This window comes from Sprattus sprattus, assembly GCF_963457725.1.
Source record: "Sprattus sprattus genome assembly, chromosome: 11".
NCBI classification, from domain to species: domain Eukaryota; kingdom Metazoa; phylum Chordata; class Actinopteri; order Clupeiformes; family Clupeidae; genus Sprattus; species Sprattus sprattus.
This window is the reverse complement of record NC_137909.1, coordinates 11,974,792-12,001,344: the sequence shown is the minus strand read 5'-3', so window position 1 is coordinate 12,001,344 and position 26,553 is coordinate 11,974,792. Positions and strand designations below refer to the sequence as shown.

Genomic DNA, 26,553 nt, shown 5'->3' with positions numbered 1-26,553 from the left:
TCAGTAAAAGACGGAGCAAACACAGTTTTCTACCGTTGTTGAAACACATCCACGCGTAGACTCGTTTTCTTTCCATCTGGGAGTGGTTATTCAAAGAAAATATTAAGAACTATATGCTGATAGAAAGAAGGGAACTTTAAGCCACTACACTGCCTGTGCACGATGCGGATCCACGTTGATGTTGTTAGTAAACAAACCAGGTGGGAGCACATCTCCGTGGTCTTTGCGCATGCCCGAGGCAATGTAAACGGTTCACATTTTGCACATGTAAACACGTAACGACAAGAGCCGTTTCCCTTGAAAATGTTCACACCTACACGCGAATACGATACGATAAACTGTTCTGATCACATTGGCACATGTATTAGGGCCTAGTGTTTCTTAGTCTTGATAGAATTTAGCCTAAATTAGTTTTGGTCATATGTCTGTTTCCACATGTCTTCATAATAAGACCATTTGTGATATGAGTTGATTGTATTAAGGCGGGCCTCGACCCACAGAACTGTGGATTTGTAGCGTGGAACTCTCCCCTGCCTGTGAACAAAGCTGCAGTCTCACACCTGTGTTGCCTGAATGATTTTACCATATTTGTCTTGCAGACAAAAACTGATAAGAGGGCGGAGGGGTATCTGAACTTTAATGACCTGGTGTACGGCAGCTGCACAGAGAGACAGCACCACTACTTTCTCTGCCACATGGAGGACTGGTACGTTGTGTGTGTGTGTGTGTGTGTGTGTGTGTGTGTGTGTGTGTGTGTGTGTGTGTACACTTGTATGAGCGCATGTGTATGTGTTTTATATGTAATGTATGGGCATATATATTTACGTTTGAGTGAGTGAGCGAGCATTCAGTTTTCTCCTTTGATACCTATCTGCCCTGTGAATTGAGTGTATTTGTGAGCGCTCTCTGCAGTGTTCATCATGGTCTCCTGCTCTTACAGGGATTTGGTGCTGGCAGCGTCTGCAGCCTCCATTGAAGTCAGTATCATTGCCAAACAAGAGGACAAGGTAAATAACAGCCGGTGGTGAATGACCCAACCCTGAACTACTGGCTTACCCACATCTCTCTTATACCTCAGACTTCAGTGTAAATGTGTATCTTTATGAGGATTGTGTACATTTAGTCATTTAGGTGGCACTTTTATCCAAATAAGAAATATTAAACTTTATGAGACCTGGGAGTTACTGAAATTACATTTGGACTAGACCTTGTTTTTCAGTAATTACGTAATTATTAGAACTCTCACAAATATTAGAACCAATTAGAACTCTGATACTCCGCCAACCCAAGGTACAAGCAGAGATTTGCAGAAGTGCCAAACGCCAAAGAATAGCATGTACAAAGAGAAGAGCAGGGGTCCAAGTACACAGCCTAGGAGGACTCCACAATTTACATTTGTATAATTAGAGGGTTTATGATGGACATGCAAAGTGTATGCCAACATGGTACTCAAGTCTGTAGTAGCATATGAAGGTCTACAGTGGCGAAAGCAGCGCTAAGATCTTGAAGGTCTTTCCATGCCAGGCTAAATACTTCTAGTTGTACTATTTTCTTTCAAGTCTCCGTGTGGTTTGTTTGTGTGCTTGAGTCTGGGCAGTATACCATGGGGGCTAGCCTTTTCTTTTTTCTTATCATCTTTTTAAGTGGTGCAATGGAATCTAGGGTTGAGTGTAGTACATTTATGATACTGCCTGTTAGTAGGTCAATGTTGGCTTGTGGAGGGGCCTTTGCATGTGTGTAATGAGTGATTATGTGTGAAGTGGTTGTCTGTCTGCACAAATAACTATTGTGATCTGTGTCTGTGTGTGTATTGTAACGTGGTTGTGTATATTTCAGATTAATTGGGAGCTGTGGCTGCTGGAGGATGCCAGTAGGGCAGAGCTTCCTGTCACTCAGAACAGTGATGACACACTGCCATTGGGCGTCGCCATCGACTACACCAGTCAAGATGAGATTTACATCTGTGAGTGCCTAACACTCACACACACACACACACATATACACACACACACACACACACACACACACACATGCACTCTGTGTGCCATGGCAATAACACACACACACACACACACAGATACTCTAACCTTGGTGTGCAATGGTAGCAACAGACACACGCTTTCACACTCTCAGTGTGCCGTGGCCGTTACACACACACACACACACACACAAACACACACACGTTGAACACTGTCTGAACACTCCCTGTGTTGAAGGAGCAAGTGGGAAAGCTGATTCAGACTGACAGCCAGACAACTGCAGTAGGAGCCTAGAGGTTTCTCACTGGCTCCAATTCAGAACCCATGAACTATGCTTCAAACTACAGTTATAATTCCTCAACGTCCAAGTCTGGCAATTTGAAAGTTTCAAAACACAGAAAGTTCTCAAAGTGTCTAGTGATGCTGTGTTTTCAGGGTCATGTTAAAAGCCTTCAGATTTGTATACGTCTGTCAGACACACGACTCTTTCATTCCCATGGATCTCCAGCATCACACCGATTAGGCAGACGGCCACGTACATCCTGCTATTATCCACAATTCAAAAAAAAAAACACACTCCCCAACAACACTTCTCAACAACAACACTTTTGTGTTAGAAGAGTGAGGAGGAGGACAGTGTCTGGGTCGTCTGAGAGAGACGATGATCAGCTCAGGCCTCTGTTCGTCCGAATAAGTCAGATGAGGCCAGACCAGACGAGCAATGCCGACGAGATGAGACAGGGAAGCGAGGGGGAGAGCAGACAGACTAAGCCCTGCAGTAGAATACTAATGCACTTAACCAGACTCTCCCTCACATTCACAGCACTGTGTGTACGTGTCTGTTTGCTTGTGGGTGTGTTTATGCAGCACTAGGAGATGAAATTTCTATGCACTTTTTTTAGGGGGTGCATCACTCACGTCCAACAAAGTCCACTGGTGGCAGGAATTGTGGTTGTTGTTTTTAATGTATTTATTTATTTATTTATTTATTTGTTTGTTTGTTTGTTTGTTTGTTTGTTTGTTTGTTTATTTATTTCCCTAGCATATTATGTCTGTGTACATTTGATGGTACATCTGATTTGACAGCTGATAAAATATTGTAACTTGCCTGCATGTGTGTGTTTCTTTCTATCTGAATTTAATGTGTGTGTGTCTGTGTGTGTCTGTGGTCTCCAGCGGATGATAAGAAGCTTCCTGCGGCCCCCACGCTGATGTTGCTATCCACAGACGGGGTCCTGTGCCCCTTCACCCTGCTCAACATGAACCCTGGGGCTAAGCAGCTGGTAGCCCCCCCAACCAGCCTATCTCTGGATGGGGAGAGACCACCGACCGCAGGTATGAAATACACACACACACACACACACACACACACACTATCATACGTTTTAACAAAGATTTACAGAACATACCCACTGAAATATTCAATATACTATTTCTATGCAAATCCTTGGACTACACCTAGAGCAACAATAGTTAATAGTTTGACCATATTAAAACAATGACATGGACCAATGAAGTTAATTACAATTATTCTAAAAATCCAACAATATAAGTATTTTTGGGCATTTCACTGAATGCAGGTTTGTTACTCCGGTTACCACATTGTGAAAAGGGAAAATCACCAAATATTTAAGAGAGATCAACTCGACTCGCTGCAGCACCAAAGGGGTCTTTAGGGGTCCTTTTCGTGATGCCAGAGACTGTCACATGCCTATCAGTTTGATTTGATTTCAAAATGGCTTCTTGATCATGTTATACTAAATGACCTCAAATGAACTGCATAGTTGGGACAAGTCCCCTGATTATTTCAATACATACAAGAAAAACAATAAGACATTGTCCTTTTAATAAAACAATGCTAGCAATCATTTGAAAATGCATAACAAATACATACTTTTACTTTTACACGTACTGCAAAATAATGTATTCACCCAAAGGTTATTTGAAACATTTAACTGCATACTGTAGTTTTATTTAATATAGTTTCTATGTGTATATATACATGCACATATCTATGTATTTTCTTTGTACATTTAATTTGATGCGGACACAAAAATGCCAAGCATTCAAGACATAAGGGCCAGTTCACTGTCCCATCAATCAGCAACTTACGCACACAAACGTGCCCACACACACATGCACCAGTTAACCTGCAGGGGGCTCCAGAGACCCAGGTTTTAGAGGAAGCATCACAGGGTTTCTGGTTCTAATCCACTACAAAGTGTACCAGAGCAATAAACTGAACCTCAAAACGGGAATGCAGAAGTAGCTACAGGTGGAAAAAGGCAGTGTACTAGAGCACTTCAAAAGTGCCATTCACCTACAGACATACAGTGTGGAAAATAAGTATTTGAACCCCTGCCGATTGCGCAAGTTTGCCCACTTGCAAAGAAATGTGTGATCTATAATTGTAATGGTAGTTGTATTTTAACAGTGAAAAACAGAATATCAACAAAAATATCCAGAAAACTGCATTTTATAACGTTTATGACTTTATTTGCATTTGATGAAGATAATAAGTATTTGAACCCCTAGCAAAACATGACTTAGTACTTGGTGCTATAACTACGTTTCTTGTAGTTGGTCACCAGCTTTACACACATCTCAGGAGGGATTTTGGTCCACTCCTCTTTGCAGATCCTCTCCAAATCCTTAAGGTTGCATTTTCAATGGGAGGGAATGAGGTTCAAGCCCAATATTCCACGTTACGTGGCCCCATCCATAGTCCCCTTGATGCGGTGGAGACATCCTGTACTCTTGGCAGAGAAACAGCCCCAAAGCATAATGTTTCCACCTCCATGCTTGACGGTGGGGATGGTGTTCTTGGGGTCATATTCAGCATTCTTCCACCTTCAAACGCGGCAAGTCGAGTTGATGCCAAAGAGCTTGATTTTGGTCTCATCTGACCACATCCTGTCTCCCAATCCTCCTTAGAATCATTCAAGTGTTCATTGGCAAACTTCAGATGGCCCTGTACATGTGCTTCCTTGAGCAGGGGGTCCTTGCGAGTGCTGCAGTACTTGCAGGACCATTACGGCGTAGTGTGTTGCTAAAGGTTTCCTTGGTGACTGTGTTCCCAGCTGCCTTGAGATCATTCACAAGCTCCCCCTGTGTAGTTCTGGGGTTATTCTGCACCTTTCGGATGATCACCGATACTGCACGAGGGGATATCTTGCATGGAGCCCCAGACCTAGAGTGATTGACAGTTGTTTGGTGTTGCTCCCATTTATGAATAATCGCACCAATAGTTGTCTGTTTCTCACCAAGCTGCTTGCCGATGGTTTTGTAGCCATTCCAGCCTTGTGCAGGTCTACAATCTTATCTCTGACATCCTTGGACAACTCTTTGGTCTTGCCCATGGTGGTGAGGTTGAAGGTGTGAAGTATGATTCTTTGGACAGGTGTCAGGTCAGGTGTCAGGTGTAGCTTGTTAGGCCTAATGAGGACTAATCTGTGTGCTTCTTGGGCACATAACTGGTCATTGGGAGCCAGAATCCTTGCTGTTTGCTTGGTGGTTGAAATACTTATTTTCTACATCAAATACAAATAGTCATAAATGTTTTAAAATGTAGTTTTCTGGATTTGTTGATATTCTATTTCTCACTGTTAAAATACACCTACCATTGCAATTTTAGATCACACATTTCTTTACAAGGAGCCAAACTTGCAAAATCGGCAGGTGTTCAAATACTTATTTTCCCGACTGTATCACCCCATAAGCTTCAAGTGCTATTTGCCTACAGACATATACCACACCCCATAGGCGGCAAGTGCTATTTGCCTACAGACATACACTATGGCCATGAGTTGCCCCACCATAGAGGTTGTGCATAACACATGCATGTGATGACTCTAAGTTGTTTGTTTTGTTGTGCCTCTCTCCCTCTCAGGCTCCTACTCCGCAGCCCCACCCGCACAGAAAGCCCAGCCGAGCACATTTCCCCCACTGCGTGCCCCAATCTCCCCACCTCCTGCGGCAGTCACCACTTCTGCCCCTGCCCCTGCCCCTGCTCCTGCCCCTGCCCCTGCTCCTGGCTTCTCCTTCGCCCCCACTGCCCCCTCCAGCACCGCCTCCTCCTCCTCCATCACCCTGGGCTCCTCAGCTTCCACCGCAGCCCCTGCCTTCGGCTCTGCCGGCATCTTCTCCTTCGCAGCAGCCAACAAAATGCTCCCCGCCTCCAGCGCTGCCTCCGCCTTCTCCTTCAGCGCCCCCTCCGTCGCCAAGCCCCCCCTTGTGGAGGCTGGTGGTCCTGCAGCAGCCTCCCCTGCCCTTGCACCAGGCCACACCCCCGAGAGGCTTGGAACCGCCTCCCCGCTGACTATTTCCAAGGAGCCGGCCACGCCCGCCATTAGGCTCAACCTGGCCGACAGGTGAGATTGTCTCTGTTGTATGACCTGCACGTGATTGGCTGTCTGAGTGGGTGGGAGGAGCCTAGACGCCCTTTGTGTCCTTGAGGTAATAACTGAGGGATCATTTTGGTGTGTCAGGGCCCTTTTCTAAGGAATGATTCACTAATTCCTGGGACCAAAAAAGGTGATGATGGTCCATCAAAATGGACTAACCCTGGAGGAGTCCTTTTATCAGAGTGAGTTAACTTCACTGTGTTCAGGGGAGGGGTATCCTGGCCTTTCGCCCCCTCCAGTTTAACACAGATAAGGTGCCTCTGTAACCTAGGTCTCAAACAAAGCCTAGGTCAAAACTAAATGTGGAGAAAATAAGAACACTGTCATTTGGAGATCAGTCAGGCTTTAAAGGGTAGAGGGCACTGGGTGTTTTGTGTTTTAAAAGACTCCAGTGAAGACAGGAGGTTTCAGGGGTCATTTCCAGCTATGGGCACTTGGATCGCCTTGGATATCAAGGGTGTTGGTGTTAAGGTATAATTTCCAAAGGCAACTCAAAGGCTCCTGTCTTGTAAGTGTGATCTGAGCAAACTGATAACTGCACCTGAAAATCCAACCCAATGTCAGTGTAGTTATATATTATGATCAACATGGGCAAAGGTCTCACACTAGGACTGATGTGTTTTTTATGTTTCTGTATTGAGGTGTATGTCATTTAAAACCTTAATGAGAGCTGTTTCAGTGCTGTGATTTAGCACGGAAAACAAACTTAAAGTTATCTAAATAGCTATTTGACGTTAAGAAGCTGGTTATTTGATTTCAGTGATTTTGCCAACAAATGTTATTGTTTAGTATGAAAGCATCTACATTATTGTTTTTGAGTAGGAACTTTTATAGCAGCGGTTAACATTACATTACAATACACTTAAATCACTACTGCTGTCAACCGATTTAAAAATGTTGGTTGGCTAAGTATCTAAGTAGCATGTCGGACAGTTGAAATTGTTGAGTTCCCCTCTCTTTGTTGCAAAGCATTCAGACCTGAGATTATGCAAAATTTAAATCCATGAAAAAGTGGAAGGGTTTCTCTTATTACTCATTCTGGTAATGGCAGAGGCAAATTTGCATAGGAGTGTATGTGTGTGTGTGAGTCATGGTTGGGGGTAGGGCTGAACGATTTGGGAAAATAATCTAATTGTGATTTTTCCCCAAAATATTAGAATAGAAATTGTATCCTATTTTTTTCTCCAAGAAAATGTACTGAATGATTTAAATATGACACAATTTTAGATACATTTAGGGTGAAATATTCTTTCCCACATTTTACATTTGTATTTAACTGCTCATTACAGAAACAAATCGGCTTTGCCACTGTGCATTTAAGTTATTTAAACAAAGTCAAGTATAAACACAAGGCATGCACTTTTTAAATTGGCCTTATGCAGTAATTGTACTTCAGGGTTAGGGTTAGGATAAGCAGTTTTACCTTAAAATAACAGCTTTGAAATTTTGGGCGCTACAATGACTTTTAATATGGAGAATCGCCTCTGTGCCATTGCCACACCAGGGTCCGTAGGCAAATGACTGCGTTATGTAGGTGTGCCTGAAGCCGCCTGTTTTTTACTGTCTGCCGAACTAGTAAGTAGCTTATTTGCCGTCTTGTGTTGCACTTGCTTGATGTTTGACTGTGTTAGGACAGTTGTTGACTAACTAGTTGGTCATAGTGTCAAAGTAAGCACATTTCAAGTGATTTCGCTAGTTTGAGCCACTATAGCATCTCGTTAGTGATTAGCAAGTGATCCGTTATCAGTGATGCCAACTCGTACGAATTGATCCGTATTAATACGAAAATGTGGTGGAAATACGGCGATACGAATATAATGACTCAGTCATACGAATTTAGGGTCAACTTGCAATATTATTTAATGAATAGAATATTTGCAGTAAGTCCAGAAATAAGCAAAAATGTGTCATGATTTGGCTTCCTGCTTACGAACGCGGAGGGCGCCATTCTAGTTTTGACCGACGTGATATACGCTTGAGCTGATTGGTCGATATTATAGCTGCAGCGACACGGGAAGAGTATTTACTTTTGACGTTGATGGATAAAGTTAACTTGTCGCATCTGCTTTTAGTTTACAAATGGCCACCACCAACATATTTGGGTACGTTTCTGTGATTGTTTTTAATCAACTACTGCTTAATATGGTACCCCAATCAAAGGATATTAAACTACTGATCAAGAATAAAACTTTCTTGACTCGAGCGATATATTTTTCAAACACAAATACAAATGGTCAACGCAGAATTTCCGTCGAATCAAGGTATATTTCTGTCAAAAGAGTGAGCTAAATGAAAAGACTCAGGCAAAAGACTGAAGTTGGAACAGATCGCATTTGTTGTCATCCCCGTGGCAACAAACTGACACGAGCACCGCTGCTGTCACTGCTCTTCTGGGCGTTGTCTAGCAGTACTTTCCACTTGACGGTATTCCGTATAATCGAGCTCCTTTCTTACTTCGCTCAATTTGCCTTACTGAGTCTTTTCATTTAGCTCAATTTTTTGTGGACGAACACTTTCTCATTTTTTATATGTGATCGAATATAGCATGCAACGTTACAATCTAAAATTATGGCTGAAAAAAAAGAAGCCATTTCCTAGGAATCAGACTTTCTCCCAGATACCAAGGAATACACTTCTATTAGTTGAAGTCCTGTGTCTACCAGTCATGCCTTTTGCACTATATGTCGGACGGGCTGGGCGGTATATCGATATTTGAGATATATCGATATTTTAAAAAACGAGATATGGAATGAGACGCTATCGTCAACATCGATATAGTTTCATTTCCGTTTAAAGTACAGCACATTTGTTCCGAATAACAGCCATTTCGAGCCGCGGCTGCCGCCTCCTACTCTGCTTCTGTCTCCCGCTCTGCCTCCGGCTCACACACACACAGCCCCGCCCCCACTCACGTCACTTTTTTTAAATCCCCTACAGCGCGAAAATAATTTTCTGTTATGTTTGAGATTCCTGTTATGTTTTAAGTTACATTTAATTCAATTAAATAACATCACACAACGTGTGGCTTTGACTGAAACGTTGCAGATGCGTCTTTCTGTCATGGGCCAAATAAAGACTGGCAGGCAACTCATGCGCGACTGCGCTTTCGCTGGCTACATCGAATCTAAACGACACGTAGGCCCGATTACCTCAAATATCAAATGAACGGACGGTAAAGATCCCTATGGCGAGGCTACGTGCAGTTTCGGTAGGTCGGACGATTTATGAATGTGCCTATTTTAATGCAGCTGCCGTCACGTAAGTTAATGGTTATGCTGCGACTCCTTGAAAATCTTGGTTACACTCTGCACCGCCCGTTGTCTCACCAGGATTGCGAACTTTGCAACTTGCTGCAGCTGCTTGGTCGGTCTCTTCCTCTCTAACTTGATCAGGCATAGTACGGTTTAAGTAGCATCACTGCTAATGTTAGTTAGTTAGCAAGTAGGCTATCTGTGGCTGACACCTGACTGACAGATACATTGTTGACGCACACTTTGGTTGCAAATTGTACATTTAAATAGGCTAAAAGGTTACATAGTGTATGACATAGATGATAAATATTGACACTTACCAGGAACACAGTTCGTCAGCCGTCAGTTTCAATACAAGTTGACCAGACTACTTGCTATGAAAGATGTGAAGCACAAAAACCGTTGCAAATGACAGCAGTCAATTCACTTTACGCGGGTGTTAATCAAATAATCAACGGAACTTTTTGGAACATTCTGAAGAGCTGTATAATTTGATGAGATACGTTAATGACATCCCAAAAATATAACAGGCACATCAGCAACTTGCTGATTCTTTTCATGTAGGTAGACTGATTCATTTAACAAATTTAGGATTGAGAACAAGCACAGCGACGTCACTGAAAAAGAGAGCACAGAATACCGAGTTGGAGCGTGCCAACGGCAACTATGTTATTAATGCGTAAAAAAATATCGATATTTATCTTATATCGACATTTTGCTCGAAAATATCGAGATATGACTTTTGGTCCATATCGCCCAGCCCTGCATTGCCCATAGTGGACTCTATGATGTTAAGACACACATGTCTGCCATCAAACACAAAACAGCCAGCACCCAAGTCCAGGGGAATAATAGTCTGCTGTCAATGGGTTTTGAGACCCAGTCCAGTGGCATGACCCTGACTGAGAAAGTCACCTTGATTTTATTTTATAAGGGTTGCATTTTGTGTACAGAAACTTATAAAATATGAGATACTTCCACCATAATATGAAAAGTTTGCCAAAATACACTATGACACAGCCAAATTCACGTGATTAAGAAAAGAGAGACCCTCTCAAAGTGAGCTTAAAGTCTATGAGTCTACGTTTGTAGGCTGAATGCCAAAATATTGTTTCTTTTACAAGTACATATCAACATTTTGCCCGTTGCACCCATTAACGCAGTACAGATTTCACTTAAGGAAAAATACTAATTTACTGGGGAAAATACTAATTTTGGAACCATTGAGTACAGATTGGCACACCACAATGTTGGCAATACTGCGTTATGCTGCTTTAATCACTGTGTGCAAAATGTTCCATCTTTAATCACGGTTTTTCTTTAAGTTGCGGTTTGAAAATCGCATCTCATCATATCACGATTAAACCGCAAATGCAATTAATCGTTCAGCCCTAGTTGGGGGTGATAAAAAGAGACACAAAATAGCAGTCCCTAAACTGTTTTCCATTCTGATGCCGAATTTCAAACATTCTAAAGTGTGATTCACTGTCTGTCTGTTTCTCCCCTCCAGTAAAACAAACTGAAAGTTACAAATACGATCAGTTGAGGATTGTTCAATCTGTTGACCATTATAAACTGTCCTCTCTGGTGTCTCTCTGGTGTCTGTCCTCTCTGTCTGTCTGTCTGTCTGTCTCTGTCTGTATTCAGATTTTCGGGACTGGAGACACCTTCCCCCTTTTCTTTCGCATCCTCCACCCTAAAACCTAAACCTCCACAGTCTGAGGCCAGCGCTCCTGTAGCGCCCCCAGCAGTCATCAGCAAACCAGCTGTAGCACCAGGTAACACGCAAACACACACACACACACACACACATACACACACCCCATCACCAGCAAACCAGTTGCAAGCTACATCCACATTACATATGGGGGGGGGGGGGGGGGGGGGGGGTGGTGGTATTTGTTGAATTGAACTTTCATTGACCATATCCGGTGTTTGTGTGTGTGTGTGTGTGTGTGTGTGTGTGTGGCAGCAGCTGTTCAGTCAGTTCAGGCCAGCAGCACTACTCCAGCCCCACCTAAAGTACAGCCAGCAGCTCCTCAACCCCAGATCAGCACACCTGCACAGGTAATCTCTCGTTCTTTGTCCCTCACACACACACCTTTGCACAAGTACTCCCATACACTCAGCTGGACACCTGCACAAGAGTCTGATACAGACCTGGGCAAAGTGCTGCACCAGGGCCATTAACGGCCCCTTGGCTGTCCCTGACCGGCCCACGGAGATCAATGGTAAATTAGGTATCAAACGTTAAGATAAAAATTGATATTACTATTCATTTGTATACTTATACTATTGCATTGCAAGCTTGCTCTCGTGTGTGTGTGTGTGTGTGTGTGTGTGTGTGTGTGTGTGTCATGTGTATGTGTATCGTCTGGGCACACCTTTAATACTGCAAAAACATGCTAATTTTTCATTCTGAATTGGTCTGGCCCTACACAACATTCCCACTATCTCATGTGGCCCCTTGGGGAAATAAATTGCCCACCCCTGGTCTGATAGGTACTTATGTGACTGCAGTATCAGTCTTGGCAAGTTGTGGCAGCAGTAAGCAGATTCATTTTTTTCTGTTAGGTTGGATCTGTATTTGCTAGTGAATACAGCGAGAAACTGTTAGAAACCAAATTAGAAACCAAACTTTTCTCTCAGTATAAAAATTGCCAAATATGCGATGTAAACAGGAGTTTGCCTTGGTGAGCGCAGGGAGAAAAGAACAGCAGAAGACATGGAAGAGTGCACAAAAGGTTAATAAAAGTGAGGGTTGAAAAAAACGAATTTAATTTAGAGACACATCTCTCCTCTTCTCTCCATTTCTCCATGTTTCTTTGTTTCGCTGTGTCTCCCGCCCCTCCTCTTCTCTGGTGTCTTTCTCCCCTGTCCTATCTGGTGTCTGTCTCCCCCGTCATCTCTGGGGGCTGTGTCTCCCCCGTCCTCTCTGGTGTCTCTCCCTGTCCTCTCTGGTGTCTGTCTCCCCCGTCAGGCCCCTCAGGCTACTGTGTCAGTGAAGGCTTTGGAGAGGCAGCTGCAACAGAGGAAAGACTCTGATCCCGTCATGGCTGGCATCCTGGAGGAGGTGAGTCCCCACACACACAGATAAACACACACACACACACACACACACACACACACACACACACACACACACACACACACACACACACATAGAGGAACTAAAGCCTGCAGGTGTGAAAGCACACTATGTATCTAGGTAACACAGTCTACACTATGTGTTTCTGTAACACAGTCTACTCTGTGTTTGGTAAAACAGTCTACTCTATGGGTTTTGGTAAAACAGTCTACACTATGTGTCTCTAAGGCAGTATTTGTGGTCTGTGCCATGTTCTACGAATTGTCTTTATGTGAGTTTATCTGCGATGGTTCTACTTTGATATGGCTTCGTGTGTGTGTGTGTGTGTGTGTGTGTGTGTGTGTGTGTGTGTCCTGCAGATTGCTCACTTCCAGAAGGAGCTGGATGACCTGAAGGCACGCAGCAGCAGGACGGACTTCAGGGTGGGGAGCACTGAGGAGATGAGGGAGCTGAGGAAGGAGTCTGAAGACCTGCACGTCTTTACACTTGAGATCAAAGAGACTACAGAGGTACTATACACACACCTACACACACACACACACACAGTTGAGAAAGGTGCTTAAGGATCTACACGCTTTAAACTGGATATCAAAGAGACTACAGTGGTAGTTGAGGACCAAGATGTCTTTAGACTCGAGATCAGAGGGACCACACCCACACATTACTCCCACACAAACATACTCATATATACACCATATGTATATAATATTTAATACTTTTACCCATGGCAACTTCAAACCCATTGCATGAGTACTGAGCTGTTCACAGCGTTATGCTTTAGTAGAACTAGTCTCTAAGCCAGAGAGGCTCTAAAGGCCATGCTGATCCCAGACTCTCATTGTGTGTGTGCGTGTGCGTGTGCGTATGTGTGTTTATTTTTGGGTGCACATGTGTGTGTTTGTGCGTGAATGTGCGTGTGCGGGTTTCTTTTTGGGTGTGTGTGTCTGCTCCTCCAGTCTCTGCATGGAGACATCAGCACGCTGAAGACCACACTGCTGGAGGGCTTTGCTGGGGCTGAGGATGCCAAAGCCCACTGCGAGCTCAACAACGACCCCAGCTACCTGCAGCTGCTCTACAAGAAACCCCTGGACCCACGGCGAGAGGACCAGCTCAAGGTGACTGACAGATAGACAGACAGACAGACAGACAGCCCCCCCCCCCCCCCCATGCAGAGAGGAACAGCTCAAGGTGTGAGAGAGAGAGAGAGAGAGTGTGTGTGTGTGTGTGACCCCATGCCAACAGGAGCAGTTCAAGGTGAGAAGTGACCCGATGAGGTCAACCTGAGAGCAATAGCAGGGTTCCCATTTGTCCTGGAAAACCTGAAAAATTCGTTGGCCAATGTTCTAGTCCTGGAAAAGGCAAAGAAAACAAGAGAAAATATATATTACAGCCACAGAAGATCAGAATTTGTCAGCAGATCCAGCAGCTGTACAAGTATTTAAAGTTAGGTGTGTGTGTGTTGTGTGTGTGTGTGTGTGTGTGTGTGTGTGTGTGTGTGTGTGTGTGTGTGAATAGCTAAATACGCTGGCTTCATGAGCACTGCCGTGTGTGTGTTGTGTCGTGACAGGAGATCCGGCGGCTGTACCAGTACGTGAAGTTTGCAGTGGAGGATGTCAACGACGTGCTGGACGTGGAGTGGGAAAAACACCTGGAGAACCGCAAGAAGCAGAAGTAAGAAGAATAGGAGGCTTGATTAGTGTAAAATCCAGCTTGTGTGTGCGTGTGCGTAACCCTTCTCTCCTCTCCGCTGCTGCAGACACATGGTTATCCCCGAGCGCCACGTGCTGTTTAACGCGCTGGCCAATAATCTAGAGATAATCACGCAGCAGAAGCTGAAGCTGGACCAGCTGCTCAGAGACCTGCACAGTCTGCGCCTCTACAACAAGACCACCGCTTGGACCGCGCCCCGCAGGCCCTCCACCACCCTCTCAGAGCAGAGGTACCGCTAAAGAACCAATAGAACCCACCTCATAAAGGAGTAGGGTCACATACACACCAGAGGGCAGAGGTACCGCCAATAGAACCAATAGAACCCACCTCATAAAGGAGTAGGGTCACATACACACCAGAGGGCAGAGGTACCGCTACAGAACCAACAGAACCCACCTCATAAAGGAGTAGGGTCACATACACACCAGAGGGCAGAGGTACCGCTACAGAACCAACAGAACGCTCCTCATAAAGGAATAGGGTCACATCCACACCACAGCTACAGAACCAACATGCTAAAAGAGTGCATCACATATAGATCAGAATAGGGTCACATACAAGCCAAAACACATCCAACAAAACCAACATGCTGAAGTAGCAAGCTTAGGTATGCACTGAAGAACAAACCTACTTAAATAGTAGGGGTGGGAATCTCTTGGCACCTCACGATTCGATTCTAAATCGATTCAAGGTCAACGATTCGATTTTAAATCGATTATTGATTTTGTAATTTTTTTTTTTTTTTAATCGTTTATGAACTTTTCTGAATCGAGAGAGAATCGTTTTAGAGAGAATCGAGAAAAATCGAATAATCGATTTTTTCCCCCCACCCCTATTAAATAGGTCACATACTGAAGTACCAGAAAAGACCCAACAGAACCAACACTGACACCTGTCTCTCTCCTGTTGCAGTCTTGATAAAGAGCTGGAAGGTCTGAAGGATGCACTGCTCAAAGCCAGTCTGGAGACATCGCCCAAGACCACCTCCAGAACCCCAGGTATGTGTCTGTGAACTCTCGCTTAGGGGGGCCTTAAGGCCAACTTTGGAAGGCCTTTTCCTCAGTCTTTTTACCCCTGTGTACAGTAGCGTCTTACAAATTAAATTCGATTCAATTGTATTTATTTGGAGCCAAAACAATCGGCTCAAGATGCTTACAAAACAAATGGTTAGGACTTTCAAGTCATTGCCATGAGAACAGAGAACAGTACTTTGTTTAATTTAAGTTATAAGCAGAGCAGAGAGATTTGCGCCTTCATATACACCTTTTCAATTGCATGTCATGTGAGGTATATTGTGACATTGTTCCTCTCCTAGCCAAGATGACTCCAGCCAAGCAGTCCCAGCTGAGGAACTTCCTCTCCAAGCGACAGACACCACATGTCCGGTCCACAGCTCCAGGTACCACACACACACACACACACACACACACACACACACACACACACACACACACACACACACACACAAATCACTACCCAAATCACTACCCCTACATAACAGTTGCCCAAGCCAGTGAGGTTCAAAGGCTGCACCTCATGTCAGAATGAAAGCATTAGTGCGTACTTGAAACACAATGAAATGATGCACACTGTACAAGAATTCCCTTTTGCCATGGCTAGGATAACTGTGGGCTAACAATAGGCGGTTTGTGAGACATCGGTGTTTCCTCCTCTGTGTCTCCCTGTGCAGCCAACCTCTCTCGCTCAGCCTTCATCTCCCCTAAGTACTATGAGGACCTGGACGACGTCAGCTCCACGTCCTCGCTGTCCCAGGCTCTGGAGTTGGAGGAGCCTGGTGCACTGGTGTTGGAAGAGGAGGAAGAGGAGGAGGTGGCGCCTCTCGCCCCCCTGCCCTCAGTGGCGCCCCCTGCCATGCCCCGCCACCCTGCTGTGGTCCGCACCCCCTCTATCCACCCCGGCTTCACCATGCAGTCCACCCCCTTCAGCAAGACCACCCCCACGCTGGGCCTGGGCTCCGTCATCAGCCCAGGTACGCCAGGACACACACACACACACACACACACACACACACACACACATGCTCCACGTATACACACACACACACACACACACACACACCTAACGCATACATACACACACATACTCACATACTTACATGTGTACTCAACGAAACAGTTTACTCTCAAACTCACACTATACTTGGAAAGACTGCAACATGTTTTAAACACATATAATCAACAAGATGCTCAGCAACACACTTTGTACTCCGATACACACTTTGGACATGCACACTCAACAGCAAACTTGAGAAATGTTCACCCAGCAATGCAAATGCACACTTTATGCATTAACATTGAAGAAGACCAGTTATTTTGGGGAACTCTCATATAAAGTAGGAGGTCTTTCATTCACGCACTGTTTTGGTGCATTTCAGGTGTGCATTGCAGTGTGCATCTCTGTCATCAGTCATGATCATGCTTATAGCCCTTTGGCCACTAATGTCTGCCTCTCCTCTTCCCCTCTGTGTCTCCAGTCCCGACCAATAAGATTAATCTAGGCGGGCCCGAAAGCACAGCCCTGGCCACCAAGACTGTGAAACACGGAGCCCCGCCCACCGAGAGGGCCACGCCCGCCACCAACCCCGCCCAGCAGGCGGCTGCAAACGCCGCCCTCCAGAGGCAAATGGCCAATCAGAAGACTGGTACGTGTTGGTGGGCTGGGCAGTGTAGCCAGAGTCAGAGAAGATGGAGTTGTGCCAGAGGAAATCAAGTCAAATTCCTTGAATGCTGAATGGTCATATTGTTCATGGACTACTTAATAACTAGTCACTGACAGTTGTTAGCATGGCATCTTCACCACAGAGATGCATTGAGGTTTTTTTGTGAGTTTTTTTTTTTTTTCTTGTCTACAACTGAACCTCAACAGTTTTTTTTTTTTACGTATAAGCCATATGTATTGAAAGGGATGTAGTATGCTAAGCCAACCACAAGGTGGCGACGGAGAACAGATAATAGGCAGACAGGCACAGTTGACATACAATGACATTGGAAGGTTCTTCCTTTTTTTCCCCCATGTTGCACTTTAAAGGTCAATGTCTTATCTAATGATTTAGTGATCTTACTATTAATCCATTTCCATCATTGGAGGAGAGGTCCATGGAATAGAAGAGACATTTGTAGATGTATGCACAAGCTGAATGCTCAGTGTGTACAGTTATTTCTTGAAGTGGCCTTTCCACACATCGACACTTGGTGCACATCCAGCTGTACCATTAGTTTTGTCTGTTTGCAAAATCGCTAGCCCGACCTCCCGGGACAATCATTCCCCGTCAGACTTCCAAATTAAAACACCCACCGACGTGCCACCCGAAATAAAATTCCCACTGAACGAAAGAATGAATGAATGTTGATCATGGTCTGTCGCTAGGAAGTGTCCGCAAAGGAAAGGTACTAGTCGTGTTGTGTTTGATGCCAGAGTCCCCTACCACACAGCATTCCATGCAAAATAGTGCAACAGAAAAGCTGAGATCAATACTGCTTTGCACACATTATGGATAAACGTGTGTAGCCTTTAACATAGCTTTTACACCACAACGTGATATGAAGGTTATAGGCACCAGTTTAAGAAGGACATGGTTGAAAGACAACCAGAGTCGGGAACAGAAGAGAAAAAGAAGAAGAAACCGGTTGACACTCTTCCATCTCATATATAGATATATAAATAATATATATATAACATTAAAACATTATAACAATGAAATACTGGAATGGTAGCCTACACAGTGCATGCAGAGCAGGCAGGAAACATCCATCAAACAGCATCACATAGGCAACATTTCATTTAAACTGAATATTTTAAACAGCAGACAGAGAAGAGCAGACTTGAGGGAGATGCATAATGATACTTATTTATTATTTATCTACCTTTCCAAGTAGAAAATGGTGTTTGTTTATTTCTATAATTAATATCATTCGTTTTGGGCGACACAAACCTGAAGAATGCCTGACTGAAGGGCTTCCAGGGATGTACAGTTTTTGTGTGCCTAGCTCAGCTTTCGAGTGTGTACACCCCGTTGTAAAGAAGTAATTTCACACACTCGTACGATATTCAGCATCTCTCCTGTGTGTATGTGTGTGTGTGTGTGTGTGTACACATGAGTGCGACTGTGTTTTTTTTGTTTATTTGACTGGCTTAGCAGATTATATGTGTATGTTTTATTTACTAGGGTATCAAACTCTATGTGGTGTACGAGCATGTGTGCCTCAAAGGAGTCAAACACATGGCCTGGTTTGGATATAACTGCTCTTCCTGTCTTCCTGTTCAGCTAAAGACACCTTGAGATGAGTTTTTAACTCATCAAAATGTGTGTGTGTGCTTACAGTGGGAACGTCCCTCACTGAGTCGACTCTGAAGACGGTGCCTCAGGTGGTGAACGTACAGGAGCTGAAAGACAAGGGGCCCACCATGCCCGTCTCCACGGTGATGAGGTGAGTGTTCACGCCCTCTGATTGGTTGAACAGCAACTTCCGTGTCATGTGAGAGGTGATTCTTTCTTATTGGCTGTTTCAGAACAGATGCTAGGCGGTTTGCTAGGAAAGCATTCATCGGAAAGGATGCGTTGTGTGTCTGTGTGTGTGTGTGTGTGTGTGTGTGTGTGTGTGTGTGTGTGTGTGTGTGTGTGTGTGTGTGTGTGTGTTTGAGCGTCTGTCTGTGTTCTAGATCGATTGATAGTCCTTTGATCGTGTGAACACCTGATGCCTGGTATAACATGTCCGTCAGCACAGTACCAGATCGTATGGGCGCAGCGAGCTGTACAGCAGCGTCACTGTTACACTGATCTCATCCTGCACCCAGGTTGGGTGTGTGTCTTACAGTCATTGATAATAACTGGTAGGGGTCGGTCCTGTTTGTGCATGTAGTGTGCTTGTCTTTGTGATGTTAGAGTGTACAGTTATCACCCCCCTTCCCCACACCTTCAGTGTAGAGGGGTGGCAAGCAGATGGATTTGTCTCTGCTCCTGAAGCTGGTGAACATTCCAACGGTCACCTCTGGCTATTTTGGTGTGTGTGTGTGTGTGTGTGTGTGTGTGTGTGTGAGTGTGTGTGTGTGTGTGTGTGTGTGTGTGTTTGTGTCACACAGTCGCACACAGCCCACTGGGAGCCTTTCAGTTGTGTGTGTGTGTTTGTGTGTGTGTGTGCGCATCAAATCAATGCAATGTGTCTGTTAGTGGTAGGGTGTGTGTGTGTGTGTGTGTGTGTGTGTGTGTGTGTGTGTGCATGCTCAAAATCAATATTCGCATTCTCAGCTTGATGTTTTCTATATGTGTCTGATTTTGTATGCAGTGCACTACTGTGTGTGTGTGTGTGTGTGTGTGTGTGTGTGTGTGTGTGTGTGTGTGTGTGTGAGAGGCTGTGTCTGATATCATAACATCATCAGTATTCATGTTTGCCCTCACACTTACTCTAGCATGTGTGTGAGGACTGAATGGTGTGTGTGTGTGGTGTGTGTTTGTGCGTGTTTGTAATATCTGCTAAACCCAGTTTCTCAGGAATTTTGGTGTGGGTGCGTGTCATTTTGTGTGTGTATGTCTGTGTGTGTGTGTTAATGAATGTAATGATAACACATCAGTTAGACACAGACCCCCTCTGACCTGAAGGAGAGGGAAAGATGGAGAGGAAGTGAGAGACGGAAAGATATTGAGAGAAAGATGGAGCGAAAGAGATGAATAGATTGAGATAGAGAGATGGATAGATTTAAGGTGAGAGAGAGGGAGAGATGCAGATAATTCAAAAATAGAATCAGGCGTATACATCAGACAGTGTGCAAATAGAATGGTCGTGCACATAATTGAAATCAAAAAGAGAGATTTATGTAAACTGAAATTAAATGATTTACCCAAACAACATGTAGAATTAAAACGAATAATGATTGCTAAAAACAAATACAAATAAAGTAAGAGAACACAAAAAAAATCCCAAAATTCTGTGTAAGCTACAGTGTGTAGTTTTAACCGACAACCTTTAGATGGCAATAAAGCGCATCAGGACCTACACCGACTAACTAATGGAAGTAGTAGCAGCTGGTATCAAGTGAAGTCTGATATGAGTCCTGTTTAGGAATATATCAAATGTAATAATGAAAGCAGTGCAAGTGAATGCATGCTTAATTAAGGTAACGGGTAACAAATAGTGGCTCGTACTGGCTGAGGAGCTCAAATATCAACAACCTTTTGTGAAACCGATTTGCGGAATGCACCTTTAACAGGCTTTCAGTCTGAAACAATTGTAGCCTTTTGGGAGAATTAGTTAAGATATGTTAGTATGTTAGTTAGGTCTTGAAATGTTGACATATTTAATGTTGAGCCAATTATCTTTCACTAATCCTTAAAAACTTTGGTCCTTACCTAAAATCCCTAAAGCTAAAACCTGAAACGATAATAAAGTAAAGCGTAATAGAAATGAGTCCTTGAAATTCGAACAAAACTGAAATAAATGAAACAACTGGTTAGAACTGACTGAAATTAAATGGAAATTCAGATTGAATACCAACATATGCTCAAAGTAAGTTTGAAAATGAAAATAAATAGAAATTAGTGTGTAGCTAATGCCCCCCTGACAACCAGTCTGTGGTGCAGATGTGCCGAGACAGAAAGAAGAAAGAAAAGATTAAATTCAAGTGATAAAGATGAACACAGGAGAGTGAAGAGCAGGGAAGGAAAAGAAGAAAAAAATGTTTACAAGCAAGCCACGGCACCAAGCACCTGGTCCCAGTTTAACCTCGATATGCTTCTGCTCACACCATCATCCTTAGGCTAGTGTGATCACGTGTGTTTGTGTGTGTGCGTGTGCGTGCGTGTGTGTGTGCGTGCACATACATACTGTGAGCGAGCAGGATGCCATTTGTGTGTGTGTGTGTGTGTGTGTGTAATATAAAGGGTGAGTGAGAGGGAGGTGTTCTCATGGGCACTAGAGCATGAAGAGAAGCATGGATGTGGGTTATTGGTGAGGGTTTGATAAGTGTGTGTGTGTGCGTGTGTGTGTGTGTGTGTGTGTGTGTGTGTGTGTGTGTGTGTGTGTGTGTGTGTGTGTGTGTGTGTGTGTGTGTCGAGGGGGCTCCTCAGCCATAGCCAGAGGACACACAGACGGCCTGTCAGATATGACATTTAAATTCACCGTCTCATAACAACACGCACAAACCCACACATGACCACAACACACACATAAACACACACACACACACACACACACACACACACACACACACACGCCCCCACATTCACATACAGAAAAGCACACGCATATACTTCCACATATAGACACAGACCTACACACACACACACACACAAACACGCCTACATAGAGAGACACACGCACACTCTCTGAAAAGTTTGATGTAAAACACCTAGACTTGAATGTATTTGAAGGAAGATGGTGGTTTATTCTGCGTAGTGCAGTTTACACAAATGGCAGATTTTTTTTTACATTGTTTTGGCCCTGTGTTCCTGTGAAGGTCATCCATTAGTTCCTGTAGGGCATAATTGAGCTGAACAGTACAGACCCAGTCTAGTGTTTTTGTAGTGGAGTTTATAGTTCCTTAGCAACACTGTTATGCCTGTCATTGCACCATTAGAGAAGGGGTCCAGAGAGCAGATGACTCAATCAGCTGTGGCGCTAGCGGCAGCATCCCAACCTCACACAAGCCTAAATACCCACGGGGACCCAGGCTCAAACCCAACGGCCATTCTCCCGCCCCACTCATCCTCCACGCCATCCTCCAACGCAGCCATTCTCCACCATTCTATCTGAATAAAGAGGAAAAATAGCCCTTACAGTAAACTTTAATAAACAAGCCCCTAAAATAAACTTAAAATAACATTGGATGGGCACGAGTTACTCCAAGGGTCCTGCTGCTGTGGCTTTCTGCTGCGTCGCATTGATTTTGCCTCCTCAGCAGTTGACACACCTTCCTAGCCTAGCCTAGCACAGCCCACTGGCTGGCTCTCCAGTACCAACCTCTCCCCCTCTGCCAGGAAACCCAGCATACTGTCGGCATTAATTGTCAGAGACGAACTACTCTGGTGGCCTCCGATGGCAAGCTAATCAAGCGGCCCTTATAAATTACATCTCGCAGCCGAAGGGTCGAAGTATGGAATCGTATCTCACAGCAGGATGCGCCTTACCGTGAAGTGTACATCACAGGGGCCTTAGGTGTGTAAGGTGACACGCTCCACCCTGCCTGCAGTGGGCTGGTGGCCAAGCGCCTGTGCTTGGATCCCTACCCACAGACTTGGCTTTACTGGTGAGCTCATCGGATGTGATCAATTTCAGCAGTACAAGCATTCTTAGGGGAGAAGGCCAATGAGTGCCGGTTGATGTGGTGCCACAAGACCTGGTGAAAATATATTTCCTCTGGTCTCATTTCACACAATTCAGCCTCTCGTCACGGGAAGATGAAAAGGAGAGTGTCTTGTTATTGATGCAGCAGTCTGTCTATGTTCCAGTAAAAGGTCGTAGCCAATCGAAACGCGTGAACATTCTCCAGATTCAGTGGTGCAGGTCTGAACCACCAGCATCTCGAACTCTAGCCATATCTACCATTAAAGTAACCACCTAGGTGCTTAATGTTAAGGAACTAGGTTTGCTAATGATGATCAGTATGATGACTACGTTTATCTCACCCATTGCCTGAGAGATTCATCAACAGCCTTACCCGATTCCCTATTCTACGGTTGGCTGCTCACACGGTTGATTATCCAACTCCGGGTGTCAGGGCGTTGCTAACACGTGGACCTTTTCTGTGATCAAAAGTGATCAAATGTTTAGTGTTTCTCATGTTCACAGGCAGGATTTTTTTTGTACACTTTTCAAAGCACAAAAAGTGTTTTGCTGTTGCTAGCTAGGTCGTTTGGAAGCCATATTTGTTGCTTCATCATAGGCTACTCAATAACCACCTACTACTAAACAAGATTATTATCAAAGCAGTGGCACTAGTACATTTACATTTACATTTAGTCATTTAGCTGACGCTTTTGTCCAAAGCGACGTACAAGGGAGACGTACACTAGAAGACAAGGTCAATTTTTTATATTTTTTTATCTGCGGAAACAAAGTGAGGGAAAGCATTGGATGTCTCATGATCCCATATCCCATGACAACCTAACACTCCCCACAAAAGTTCCTCTCAAAATTTCACCAAGAATTCCTGCAGATGGCCAGGATAAGGTGAAATGCCATGACGACGCACCTGGAAAGCTTGTCAACGTCCCCAGACGCCTGAGGCACCATCCCTCCATGAACACATGGGCACTAAGTTGAGGTTGGCATCTATGTGTGGGACGGGCACTGCTGACGGGCACAAACAGCTGGCCATTTCTCGTGTCAGGGGACAAGGGCACCCATCACGGTTCGCCAGGATGGGTGGCAGATGCCGGCATCTGGCAGGGAGGGGCATCTTTGACGAGGACGGTGGCCTGGAGGCATCACACTTCATCGTCCCGTCCGCTGCCATGGAGTCATGGTGTGCTGCAGTGAGTCGGCAAAAGCTGTCCCTGCTGGCAGAGGTATCGATTCTTGTCTGACCATCAGGAAGCAACCCAGGACAACAGATAACAGGGTCACTGCTATTGGGAGATAAAGGACAGGAGCAAGTTTAAATACAACAGCAAAACACCTTATGACCAATCAGGTTATGTAGCCAAAGCTAACTGTTTATGTGGCCAGAGCTAACATTTATGTTAGCCAAAGCTAACTGTTTACATAGCCAGAGCTAATTGTTTATGTAGCCAGAGCTAACAGTTTATTTAGCCAGAGTTAATAGTTATATACCCAGAGCTAACTGTCGTTTACACTCCACTGGAGACATGTCTTGTACTTTTATATTGGATGTATTTTTCTCTGGTGTTTTTGGTTTTCTAAGCAACATTGAGTAATACACATACTTCATCAGTGAGTTCCAAAAGTGAAGAGTACTCAGAGTACCTAAGAGGGTGCTGTTCAGGTGTTCCTAACCACTAGCTCATTTTCAGCTGGAGCGATGTTGGCCTCCACACACACACACAACAATACCCACCACACACACACACACACACACACATTGCCTCCCAGGCCTTTCCCATCTGCTTTCATGCTGCCTCTCATTACTGGGTCGTTCTATGATTGGGTAGCACACGCACATGCCAAACCCCTACACACACTCAAACCCCTACACAACACATACGAAGCCAACTGTCCCAAAACCTTATAAATATGTGTGGCAACTAAGAGGAATGGATAGCATCGGTGGGTGAGGTGGAGGTTGTATTCCTGGGTGAGGTTGTTGTGTATATTTCTGGCTGATTGCCTGTGTGTGTGTGATGTGTTGTTGACTGACTGCATGAGGATTTTGGTACTTACGTGTGTGTGTGTGTGTGTGTGTGTGTGTGTGTGTGATATATTGGTTGGCTGGTTTTGGCTCACTGGAGGAAAGTGTAAAGTGAAATAAAGCTGCTGTCTCCAGGCCTGACCTTGATGTCTGTCAAAACTCTGGATTTGGAGTGAGAGAGGGAAAGAGGGAGAGAGAGAGAGTGTGTGTGTTTGAGAGGCTGGGCTAGATAAATGTGTATGCGGAAGAGGAAAGATCTGAGATAAATAGTGTGAGCTTGAGAGAAAAGGGAAGAATTTCATTGAGTGTGAAAGTGTGTGTGTGTGTGTGTGAGAGATTGAAAGCGAGAGTGAGTGGGAAACAAGGGAAATGCGATGAGAGAAATAACTTTGGAGAGATGGGGTACAAAAGTGTGTGTGTGTCTGTGTGTGTGTCTGTGTGTGTGTCTGTGTGTGTGTGTGTGTGTGTGTGTGTGTGTGTGTGTGTGTGTGTGTGTGTGTGTGTGTGTGTGAAGGAGGAGATGAGAATTGCCTGACCATGTTGAAAAGTGTTCATTATTTTTCAGTGTTCAGTGAAGAGTATAAAACACGTGTGTGGGAGGCTCCAATACTGATGTGTGTGAGTGGGAGAGAGGGGACTTTATTTCAGTAATAACTTTATACAGCATAGTTTTGCTGTGAAGCCATCCTCTGTGACTACAGCACCAATGTAATTAAACCCAGCCTCTCAGTGAAACAGCATGATAACTGCTGATGACTGTGCCAATATGGTGAGGGTGACTTGGTGGTTTTGGCCAGGCTAGATTATATTGCCAGCTCTAAGGAAGGCATTGCAGGTGACTCCGCATTCGTGGCCACCATGCCCAGGTTACCATATTCAGGGCAATTCAGCGTTTTTTCGGCCAAGCAAGAGGACATGAGCCTACCAAGTCCAGGTAGCTGTTGCCCAGCTTGCCCACTGTGCCCCCCTCTCATGCAGCTTTTACAGCCTGCTGAATTATGCACGCGGGGCCAGGCGCTGCCACCTGAGGCTGAGGTCCTGACAGGTGTGCAGCGAAGCAGTGGCCAGTGTGTGTGTGTGAGTGTCGTCTGAAAAGGTGGCCTTACATAGTGGACGGACAGCTGGAGGGGCGTGAGGAGACTTTCGCTGAATTCAATGAAAAGTGTAATGGATCATAACCAAGGACTCTGCCCTTTAACTAGCAAGTGTGCCCTGCAGATCAGCACTTTCCTCACCTTTGCTGAACATCACACCCATCTCTCTAAAATCAGTGTGAGTTTGTGTCTGCATGCACTGTTGTGTGTGTTATCTTGCCAGATTGATTAGCTTTGTGCGTGTGCGTGCGTGCGTGCGTGTGTGTGTGTGTGTGTGTGTGTGTGTGTGTGTGTGTGTGTGTGTGTCTCTCTCTGTGTCTGTGTCTGCTCTCTGGCCAGGTTGTATTGATTAGCCCAGTGTTAAGCTGCTCTGATGCTCTCTCAGTGGCGTAGACACCGCCAATGATAAGTCATCCTCTGATTAGATCCTTTTAGCTACTCACTCACTGTTCCCTCTCTGTGCCTCCCTGTTTCACACACACTAACACCTTCTTTCTCTCCCTCTCTGTGCCCCCCTATCCTCCACTTACTCACTCACACACTTCTTTCTCTCTCTCTCTGTGTCCCCCTATCCTCCACTTACTCACTCACACACTTCTTTCTCTCTCTCTCTCTCTCTCTTTCTCTCTCTCTCTCTCTCCCTCTCTCTCCGCATCCCTGGTATATGCAGGCTCTCTCCTTCCAGTGAGACTTGTTTTCCCCCCATGC

General features: G+C 44.7%; 1 protein-coding gene across 1 annotated transcript in view; it reads left to right on the top strand.

Annotated features, from left to right (window-relative positions):
• Positions 1 to 26,553, top strand: part of nup214 (nucleoporin 214) — an 85,284-nt gene that overhangs the window by 11,950 nt on the left and 46,781 nt on the right. Inside the window, exons 8-24 of the mRNA XM_080847404.1 lie at positions 600 to 706; positions 941 to 1,007; positions 1,837 to 1,963; positions 3,156 to 3,314; positions 5,869 to 6,349; positions 11,281 to 11,411; positions 11,609 to 11,700; positions 12,614 to 12,706; positions 13,081 to 13,230; positions 13,678 to 13,836; positions 14,289 to 14,392; positions 14,478 to 14,660; positions 15,344 to 15,429; positions 15,747 to 15,830; positions 16,122 to 16,421; positions 16,926 to 17,093; positions 18,774 to 18,879. Of these exons, the coding sequence (XP_080703530.1) occupies positions 600 to 706; positions 941 to 1,007; positions 1,837 to 1,963; positions 3,156 to 3,314; positions 5,869 to 6,349; positions 11,281 to 11,411; positions 11,609 to 11,700; positions 12,614 to 12,706; positions 13,081 to 13,230; positions 13,678 to 13,836; positions 14,289 to 14,392; positions 14,478 to 14,660; positions 15,344 to 15,429; positions 15,747 to 15,830; positions 16,122 to 16,421; positions 16,926 to 17,093; positions 18,774 to 18,879 (2,597 nt within the window). The remainder of the gene's footprint in view (positions 1 to 599; positions 707 to 940; positions 1,008 to 1,836; positions 1,964 to 3,155; positions 3,315 to 5,868; positions 6,350 to 11,280; positions 11,412 to 11,608; positions 11,701 to 12,613; positions 12,707 to 13,080; positions 13,231 to 13,677; positions 13,837 to 14,288; positions 14,393 to 14,477; positions 14,661 to 15,343; positions 15,430 to 15,746; positions 15,831 to 16,121; positions 16,422 to 16,925; positions 17,094 to 18,773; positions 18,880 to 26,553) is intronic.